Source organism: Elgaria multicarinata, chromosome 3 (assembly GCF_023053635.1).
Source record: "Elgaria multicarinata webbii isolate HBS135686 ecotype San Diego chromosome 3, rElgMul1.1.pri, whole genome shotgun sequence".
NCBI classification, from domain to species: domain Eukaryota; kingdom Metazoa; phylum Chordata; class Lepidosauria; order Squamata; family Anguidae; genus Elgaria; species Elgaria multicarinata.
Window position 1 is genome coordinate 99,220,253 of NC_086173.1, and position 10,272 is coordinate 99,230,524.

The following is a 10,272-nucleotide window of genomic DNA, read 5'->3' on the forward strand; positions in this document are numbered from 1 at the left end:
CATGTCTAGCCCTGCTCCCCCTGGGTTGGAAAAAGGTGTTTCAGGTGATCAATCAGAATCAGACTCTGAAGTAGAGGCCAGCCTGTATCAGTGGGGGATAAAACTTTCACGAGCTCTTTACCAGCTGGGAGTGAACCCTCTCCAGAGCTTATCTCATCAAGGGCAAATAATACACAGTCAGTGGGAAGCCAACAAGGACAGGTTAGCCAATCCTAGAGTACGCCAATGACTAAAACGGGCGGAGTGAAAGGAAGGCGAGAGGAAGTTGACCCGGCTCGCATCTCGTCAGAAGCTGCCTCAGAACTAGTCTCCCTGAACTTAGCGTGTTTTGGGAAAAGGCTTTCCATTCTTCTTGAAAGGACAATTGTCTCGCTTAGTTTGCCTAGTTTTGCCTTGTGGGAAAGTTCCTAGAGATTAGACTCTCTTCAGGTGGGAAGAGATGTTTATTGCTTGAATAAAACTTTGTGGATTACTTAGCAGTCCTCCTTATTGTGTCCCAAGAAGGCAGGAGGTTTTGAGAAACACGACACTGGCTCACGATGGGGGTGGCATCATACCCACTTTACAACCTCTACCGCATGGTGTGACAATAATGCAAATGGTCATGTGCGTGGCAGGGGGTGGTGGTGGTGGTGGGGAAGCCGCAATGGCTTCTTCCCCTGTCACAATCGTCCCAATGCAGCCGATATTTGAACCAGGGACTTCCTGAATTGTAGCACAGTCTCTCAAAAGCTATGCTGCGCTAGCTAAATGTTCTAGTAGAAGCAGATTCGTAGTAATACATCATGAACACTTCAGTCACCTCAAACTCTCAGAACGGCTGTATAGGTTTCAGAGTTGCATGTGGGTCTCGTTCTATTCTCCTTTCTCTACAGCCGAAGGTGGTGAATCCTCTGATAGGACTCCTAGGGGAGTATGGTGGAGACAGTGACAACGAGGAAGAGGATGACGAAGAGGAGCCACAACCACCGCCTCCGCCTCCGCGGCCACCAGTGCAACAGGAAGAGCGGCCTCAGAAGACTGAAAATGATGAGGATAAGCTGACTGACTGGAATAAGTTGGCATGTTTACTTTGCCGGAGGCAGTTTCCAAATAAGGAAGTACTGATCAAGCACCAACAGCTTTCCAACCTTCACAAAGTAAGAATGGAGGCATTCAGGGGGATGTTCGTTTGGTTTCTTGCTTCATTTAATACATCTTCTGATTAGCAGAAATGTTAGACAGAAATGCTATCAAAAATTAGAGAGTTTCAGGACGTGTTTTCCTTTCAGATCTGGGAATTGAGCCATGCAGAGTGCACAGACTGGATGTAGCATAGAAAATTTACCCAGTCACCTGCAGATGAAGAATGCGCTATAGTCAGAAACCAACAACTGAGTTAGATTAGCCAGAGGCTTTTTGAAAGAGCCGGATTTTAGCCTGACACTCCTGAAAGAGGACAGTTGCCTGCTGAGCCTCTCAGGGGAAGGCATTCTGCCCAGTTAGTGCCCTTCCTGAAAAAGCCCTGCTCCAATAATAATAATAATAATAATAATAATAATAATAATAATAATAATAATTTCTTACCCATCTCTCCGCTTGGATCGAGGTGGGGAACAGTAAGTATAAAATACATAAAATACTGATTAAAACATAGTATACATTGTTAAAACATCCTAAAAACATCCTAAAATTCCATTGGGTAGGCCTGCTGGAAGAGATCAGTCTTTATAGCTTTCTTAAATGCTAAAAGACTGTTAAGTTGACGAATCTCCTAGTGGATATCTAGTGGATGCACGCCAAGCTTCATTTGGCAACTACACTCATTTGGCAAAATTATTGGGAACAGTACAATAAATGGAATTTTATTTTGCTTATATTTTGCATTCTTTAGTTCATTGGTTTAGTAATATACTGTATACTGAAGTGCTGGAATTTAGTGTTAAGCTTTGTTTTATTCCCAAATGTCTGTTGTTCATCCTAAGATTTTGCTGTTCACAAAACTTGAGAATTGGCTGAATATTTTAAATGGTTAGTTTATTCTAGAATATTCAAAACGGCTAGAAGAAATAGGTTTCAATGCATAAAGTGAGAATTCAAAAGCTATTTGTTCCTCCTACTTTTTTCTTAACAGCAAAACCTAGAGATTCATCGGAAGATAAAGCGATCGGAGCAAGAGCTGGCGTATTTGGAGAGGCGAGAGCGAGAGGTGACTGGGGAATTATGTCTGTTTTGTATGGTCCTGTACAGCTGCGGCTCTGCTGGATCCTGATACATAAAGAAAACACCAATTCCCTATGTCTCCTACTGGTACTGACTTGCAGCTGTACGCATGTACATCATGTCAGTGGTGAGGAACCGGTGGCCCTCCAGACTATAATTTGCATCAGCCCCTGCCAGCATAACCAGTGGTCAGGGATGATGGGAATGGTAGTCTAGCAACATCTAGAGGGCCCTGGATTCTCCACCCCTTATCTAGAATGTAGCCTGAAGTGGAGGTAAAATTATCATCCTTAGCGTACCTTTTTTTGTCATACAGTGAAAAATCTTATGGTCTACAGATGTACACTCCTCCATCAGAGAGGAAAAATTGTATATAATAATGCTAAAAATACTGGATTACTTGAATTAATTTTGGGTTAATTTCTCCTTTGTGTGACCTGTATGCCTCCTTGTGACTTCCTTGTTACCTGGAGAAAGCTGATATATACTTAGTTTTTTCTGGATATCAGTCTAACTACTATTTAAAAATACAGCCATATGTAGGGAGAAACTCCAGGTGGAATGAAATAAATAAAGCAACGTGATTGCTTAGGAACATGGTTTGTTATGACTGCCCAGCCCTGGGGATACTTCTCTGCTGCGAAGAAAGACTATAATGTTTCATCACCCAGTGGAACTGAGGAATTTCCCATAAGCTTTCTTCCGGAGTTAGTAGCCCGTCTTCCCATGTTAAGGAGATATTTGGACACAAGATGGATTTGCAAGAGGGGGTAGGCTCTGGCTGCAGAATGTATGCCTACAAGAGAAGAGAAGGGACCTGATTTCTATGTGCAAACATTAGACCTCTCTGCGTGTATCTTAATGTTAGCACTTCATGCAGTGCACGCTTCCAACGAAATCCAAACACCTGTAAGATAGCCAAATTATGTCTTGGTGCAAAGTGACAGATTCTTGTGCTTGGAAGGGCTTTGATTTTACATTGATCCTATGATGCAGTTAACAAGGTGTGTAGGCTGTTGTAGAGCTGATACACCTGGCTTATATCTATAAATACTCTTCGCTTGAAATGTGTGGAAAGTGAGATACATTCTGTGGCAATATTGAGGGACTGTTTCTCCACTGCTTAAATTATTTCATCAAATGTTCATCAATTATTTCATTATTTTATTTTTAGTGAAGGAATGAGTTTTTTTGGCACCGTATCAGGCAGAATCAGTGATGCAATTTTTACTAACACTCTCTTCTAATATAAAGGGAAGGTTTAAAGAAAAGGGAAGTGACCGAAGAGAGAGATTTGAGGAACGGAGCTCCCCAGAGAGAAAACGGCCAAAGTACTTCAGGAATTCTGAAAGGTGATGGCATGTTCTTGTCTTGAGAAATACACTAGGCAAAATAACCATACAGTTTCTGGTGTGTCTTATAAATAGGCAAGGAAATTAAATCAAGTAGTATTAAAATTAATACTGTATTTTAGCAGGTATAGCATGCTTTAGAGTGCTCAAAAGACTTTGCATACATTCTCAGTAGTCCTTACAACAGTCCAATTTAAAAAGGTCTATCTGCATTCATTGAAAATGGGAGGTTGAGGCCGAGAGAGAATGTCTTGCATTATGCTCTGTCAGGGGTTCATGGCTGAGGGAAGTTTTGAATGAGTGGCTTCCTGGCTCACATTGTGATTGCTACATTACACCAGTGTTCATTCTTAAATTGTATTTTTATTTTAAAAGTTTTCATCTATTAACGTCAAGAAAGTTCCTTAATACATGTCTGATATATAGAAGAGACTGAGATGCAGTTTGTGGGGATGTTGTGCTTTTCCTCTTCAGGTAGTTCTGTGTGTGTGTGTTGTGGGTCATATCTTTTAGAGCAGGGGCAGGTAGAAGGTAGACCACAGCCCACCGATAAACCTCTGAGTTGTTTCTGATGGATACCCAGCACTTGCTGGAAGTTTTGTAAAGAATGCTAAACTTCATCTGATCCAGCAAGACACTTAAGATTTTAAAGGAAAGATTAATTAACACAACTTAGGATGCAATCCAATTGCAATGATGGTAAGCCTCCGAACTTGGAGACTTCCATTCATCCGATGCTGGGTGGGAGGAGCAGTGGAGGTGATCTTCACCTTCCCATCTTCCTACCCTGCATTTCCGCTAGATGTGCTTTCCCCCCCTCTGTAGCGACAGTGCCTTGGAGGGGAGGGGCCGGAAAGAGGTTGGGGGGGTGTCTCAAGATAGCTCACATCCTGGTCTCTCCTGTCTCCTCCCCTATCCACCCACCAAAACACCCCCTTTTCCACCTCTCCATGTTGCTTTCCCAACCTTGGAGAGGGAGTGGCACGTTTCTTTCTGCCCCAGCTGCAAGGGGGAGGAAGAGCAGAGCGGAGCTCCAATATGGGAATCTGAACTGTCTTATGGCCCTTCAGATGCTGTTTAGGAGCCACAGGATCATTCCTTTAATTACATTTTAACTATTAGGCAATCCTGATTATACATTCTTGCTTTGTTATTTTAAAGCACTGTGGACCACAGCAGTTATAGGAGGGGAAAAAAGACTTACAAGACTGAAGTCAGTCTGCTCCTGCTTTAGAGAATGAGCTTCTAGGCAGTTCTGATAATCTGCCTCCTAGAGTTTTAGTTGTGTCTGTAAAATATGCTGTTGCTTATACAATTATTTATACAGCTATACATGCTATTGGAAAAGTCTTCATGTCAATATGCTTGCTTTTGTTTGCAGTGACTATAAGCCCATGGATAAAGGAAGAATGGAGAGCAATAACAAAGGAAGCCGTATGATGCAAGCTATGGGCTGGAAGGAAGGCTCAGGTCTGGGGCGCAATGAACAAGGCATGACGTCTCCAGTGGAGGTAAAGCAAGATCTTGTCTTTGCAAAGGCGCCTATTTTTCATTGGCTGCAGTTTAGGTGTACGAACAATATGTCTGCATGGACCCACAGTTTTAATAGAGACTTCTCTAAAAAGCTGCCTGTAGGAAGATTTTTATTGGTCTGCAGCTCTTAATATAGTCACTTGAAGAGTTAGTGGAAAGGAACATGGCAAGCATGTAATCTTGTTTCCCACAGTGGTGTTTATCTCTGACCAGTTGTATTTGTGTGCGTGTGTGTGGAGGAGGGTAGATCCGTAGACCATAAGAATTTGTTTTCACCACGACAAAGCCATCAGCTGAAACTCTCACAGTTTAAAGGATGAGAGGAGCAAAACTGATTATCTCCAAATTCTTAGCATCTCTGTTGAAGCATATCAGAGACACTCTCCCTGCTTCATGTCCTAACAGGATGTTGTGCTCTGTGGGTGGAGGAGGGGAGGGTGTTTTTTATTTCGTACGCACTTCCATCCAGTGTGTCTGGATGGGGGAAGGCCTGCTATGACCACCTTCTGTACGATCCTGTCCATCCTCTGATCTTTTTGCATGCCTCACTGACATCTGTTGGTGGAAATGAGGTAAAGGGTGTTCTTAGCTGCAGCACCCAGGATGCTGCTCCAGGAAGTCCATCCTTATTACTGGTCCTCTGTCACCACATGAAACTATTTCTGGCTTAGCAGGTCTTTCATCTGGCAGTTTGAGTTTATTTCTTTGTCTGTAGATGCAGCAGATTTTGGTGTGCAGAATACTTTTTATTATTTGACGTTTTAATTATTTTGTTTTTAATCTTACTACTTTAGCTGTTCTGAGCACTTTCTTGAAGTGGAAAGTGTGGTTGGCAGTACTGGGAGCAGGGTGGATAGTGGTACTGGAAGTGGGACTCAAAACTACAGAATGAAGTTAATATAACCCAAAAGATCAAACACTCAATGCCTTCATTTATAAATGTGTTAGGCAAGACTAGGTGGCATGGAATGATATATTCATTCTACATTACAATTCAAAGAAATGTTGTTCAAACTATATTTGAATAGTTTGCATGTATTTTAATTATGTGTTTCATTATACGGAATATCTGTTCCTTCCCTGGCAACCTAAAGGTACGATTGTTGAACTTTCTAGGTCCAAGTGCTACTAGCAGCAATGGCATTTATGGGTTGTTGTTGTTGTTTCTCTCCAGCCAGAAAATCGGAAGAAAGGAGCTGGCTTGGGGACCCAAGGGAGGCCCAGCAGAAGGCAATCTAATGAAACCTACAGAGATGCTGTGCGGAGAGTCATGTTTGCCCGCTACAAGGAACTTGAATAAATGTAGAAAGGAATCCCATCACACCCAACACATCCTGTACCTTTTGGTCCTTCTCTGTGTCCGTCTCTTGTTTTTTTGAATCAATGTTCTTATTTGCTGCTGAAGTGTGTTTTTGTTCTTCGTTTTTCAATAAAACAGAAAAGTCAATATTTGGTCTCTTTCCTGCTTCCCATATTTTTGAGCTAAATCTTAATGGGGAAATAGTTTCTGTTCAAATCTCTTTGAAGTGACAATATTTTGCAACATCATCAGAGCAACATCATCATCATCACTTTATTACAATCCATAGATACAATATCTTGCCATATATACCAAGCCAGTTTGTACCTAATGACAGTATGTGTGTCTCTGTTATAGACTGCTGAGCGTATTGTCCAAACATGGACTGCTGGGTTATGCCCTAAACAACCCAGCAGTCCATGTTTGGATGTCACACTCAGCAATACGTTGTTGTTACATGTGAACCAGGGTGCCTCTTCTGCAGTCTGCTAGACACCCCAAATGACAACCTTCTGAATGTATTAGGGGTATATATTTTACTTCAAGCAGCTGCTATCACCCACCACCAATTTGGAGTGAGGGGAAAATAATCCAATCTCAAACCAGAAGGGTTCTGCTAGGATGCTGGGTTAACTTTGTGTTATCTGTGCTGGAGTGTTCTCTTGAGTGTAATTTAGGGTGACCATATTTTGGAAACCAAAAAGGAGGACAACATGGTCGGCCCCTAAGGGGGTGTGTCCAGCACCAAGGGGGCGTGCCCACCCGAACATAGCCTTGGTCACATGTCTGATTTTACAGCACACATTTAAGACAAATCTGTTCTACATAGCATCTTAATGTTAAAATCACTGAAATAAAGAACAAGTGAGAGATTCAATGTATCTGAAATTAACTTCACTCCTACTTTTGTAGGTTTTGCTGTACTTTGACGCTTTTGCTATGCTTTGCTCAAATATCTTTTCTGACTGTGTCTTCACTCATTGCAAGCTGCTGTTGTTGTTAACAGGGTTTGCTACTGGTCGTCTGGATGGCTGGCTTTTTTAAATTTCAATTTTTTAAAAAAGCTTGTGTATAATTGTCACAAGTTTCTCTACTCTAACATTAGGGTGGGTGTTGTGGCAGTTTACCTAAAGACTGGAGATCCCCTTAATGCCAGGGGCTGAAACTGCTCAATATGCAAAACCCCAAAGAGGAGGTTTGAGAACCTGAGTTTGAAGGATATGGCTCCAGCAGTTTTAAAACACAATAATTTTAAAACTTTGAACTTTTTAAAAAATCCTAAAAAAAACAATGGATGAACAGATCCAAACCTGGCATGGCTAAATCTCTCCTTAAGAGCTATCATGGTGCCAGCTTTCAGCCCTTTATCTTTTAAAAATGTCATTTTAAAAAAATAATTTTAAAACCTCAAACTTTTAAAAAAAAATCCTAAAACTCAGTGGATGGACAGATCTGTTTCAAACTTGGCATAGCTTGTTAAGAGCAATCATGGTGCCAAGTTTCATCTCTTTATCTTTAAAAATAATATATATATTTTTTAAAAAATTAAATCCTCAAATTTTAAAAAATTCCTAAAAATCAATGGATGAATGGATCTGTTTCAAATTTGGTATGACTAAAGCTCTACCTAAAAGCTATCATGGTGCCAACTTTCAGCTCTTTATCTTTAAAAATGACGGTTTAAAAATAATAATTTAAAAACCTCAATTTTAAAAAAATCCCTAAAAAATCAATGAATGAACAGATCTGTTTCAAATTTGGTGTGGCTAAAGCTCTACCTAAATCCTACCATGGTGCGAAGTTTCATCTCTTTATCTTTAAAAATGACGATTTTAAAAATAATTTTAAAACCTCATTTTTTAAAAAAATCCTAAAAAATCAATGGATGAACAGATCTGTTTCAAATTTGGTATGACTAAAGCCCTTCCTAAGAGCTACCATTGTGCCAAGTTTCATGTCTTTATCTTAAAAAATGACAGAGTTATAAGCATTTTTGTTAATTCCCATTAGAGCTGCTCTTTGGAAAAATCCGGATTTCCCCTCCCCCTCCCGGATTTGTCATCAAAAACTTGGGCAAATCCAGTCATATGGTCACCCAAATTCAGCTATGCAAATCTGGTTTTAAAGCTATGGAAATAAATGATGAGTCCTAGGTACTTATATGTGAATCCCTTAGAAATCAACAAGATAAACCTCTGTAATTGGATGTCTGTTTTTGTACTGCTGTGTGTAAGAATCATTGATCAGGTTTAAAATTCTACTGTCTATAACAAAATGGTGGGATGGAATAGAAAAAAGAGCACACAAAACAATGTACTTCTAAAGCGGAGTGTTTTATTCAAGCAGAAAGCTTGATGGAGAAATACATCATGCGAAAGAAGTGTGCTACTAACATTCTCTGGTGTGAGGAGGCATCTATGAATGGCTTAACTGCTGTGAGGTGGGTGCGGGGGAAACAGGTGGTGGTGGGGAAACGAGACTCTACTCAAGCCCCAGCATTGGTGGGGCTTTGTAATGATACTGGCCAGCAGGGGGGCTTATGAGGCGATAATGGCCTTCGGGGCCTTCCTGGACTCTTTGAAGTGTGGCTCGTGGCAGAGCAAATCCTTTTCACGCCTGCTGCCTGGAGCAATGGCGCGCTGTCAGGGGCAGCGGCAGGGCAGCCAGAAGGCAGCTGGAGGACTGTTCCTGGTGCATCTGGTTCCCTACTCAATGCCCCCCTCAATTTGGCGCTTATTGCTTGAGACATTAGGCTGTGCCTGGGTACACTTGGCACATCCCTTGTGCACGCCTATGGTCTTGAGAGTGCTGAGGCCTGCCGATGTAGGATGTTAAGTTTAAGGCCCAAGTCTAAACTCACTTGGAGAAAAAGTATATGTTTCTTGCCCTCCTTATACCAGCTGGTGAAGGCCTTCCAGGTTATTTCATAAATTCAAAGCATGGGTGTGCATAACCTTTTGAGTAACCTAGGTTTAAGCAAGCTTCCCATTCAGATGCCAGGCTTGGGGGAACCTCAAATATTTAGCAAACACCCTTGTAGGTGGGGGAAACTGAAAGAGAACCAAAACAGCCCAATAAAGAATGAAGATGTTCACTGGCTGTGGAATGCTGGTTGACAGTTGGAAAGGAGGAATGGAAAAGTTGGGGGAGAGGTTGGAATAGAGTATTCTGGGGGGTGGAAAGGCATAACTAGGTAGCTAGAAGTATGATTTGCTTCAACCTGTTGCTGTAGTTTTGTTCTGTGTAAAGTGGGGTTTGACTAGATGCCAGCCATATAACAACATGAACACTTGTGGTGAGCAGCTGATTCACTTCTCTCTCCGTGCCATTTTGTGAAGGTTCAAATTCGTGTGTGTGTGGCGTTAGTTTCTTCACTGCACCCTTTATGTCAAACGTATCCGTTTCCTCCCATTTCATAAATATTTCTCCAGGGAGTAAACAAAAAGCCGCAAACCCTGCGTCAAGACCCATAACGTTTTGAAAACTGTGCATGTAGCGTGTCTTGGGCCTCAACAGTTGTCACTACTGTTATAAATCGTTTTAAAGCAGCAGTGTAGATCCTGCTAGATATCGGCGGGGTGGGGTCTCGGTTATAAAGCGGCACAGCTACATGGTCCTCCTCCGCCTAAGATGTATTTTGCAGCCCAGTCCCAGGCATGGTTTCCTTAGTAATAAATCATGGAGCATAGCGTCGGCAGGTAAAGGTGCACGGAATTGCAGCCTTGCGGTGGTAGCGTTGCCTTGCCACGTCGTTCACTCAAAGATTTGCTTGTTTTTCGATCCCAGAAGATGCCAATTCCGTAAAGCAGTTCTTATTTAACGTACATGTGAATGATGGGGCGGGGGAACGTGTTCAATGCATTTTTGCTTTTTAAAAACAAAATA

General features: G+C 41.7%; 1 protein-coding gene across 2 annotated transcripts in view; it reads left to right on the plus strand.

Moving 5' to 3' along the window:
• Positions 1–6,534, plus strand: part of RBM6 (RNA binding motif protein 6) — a 77,766-nt gene extending 71,232 nt beyond the window's left edge. For both annotated transcript variants that reach the window (XM_063121069.1, XM_063121071.1), the window contains exons 17-21: positions 876–1,139; positions 2,114–2,188; positions 3,457–3,554; positions 4,936–5,065; positions 6,262–6,534. In XM_063121069.1, coding sequence (XP_062977139.1) covers positions 876–1,139; positions 2,114–2,188; positions 3,457–3,554; positions 4,936–5,065; positions 6,262–6,387 — 693 coding nt within the window. In that variant the 3' untranslated portion in view covers positions 6,388–6,534. The remainder of the gene's footprint in view (positions 1–875; positions 1,140–2,113; positions 2,189–3,456; positions 3,555–4,935; positions 5,066–6,261) is intronic.
• Positions 6,535–10,272: the final 3,738 nt, after the last annotated feature.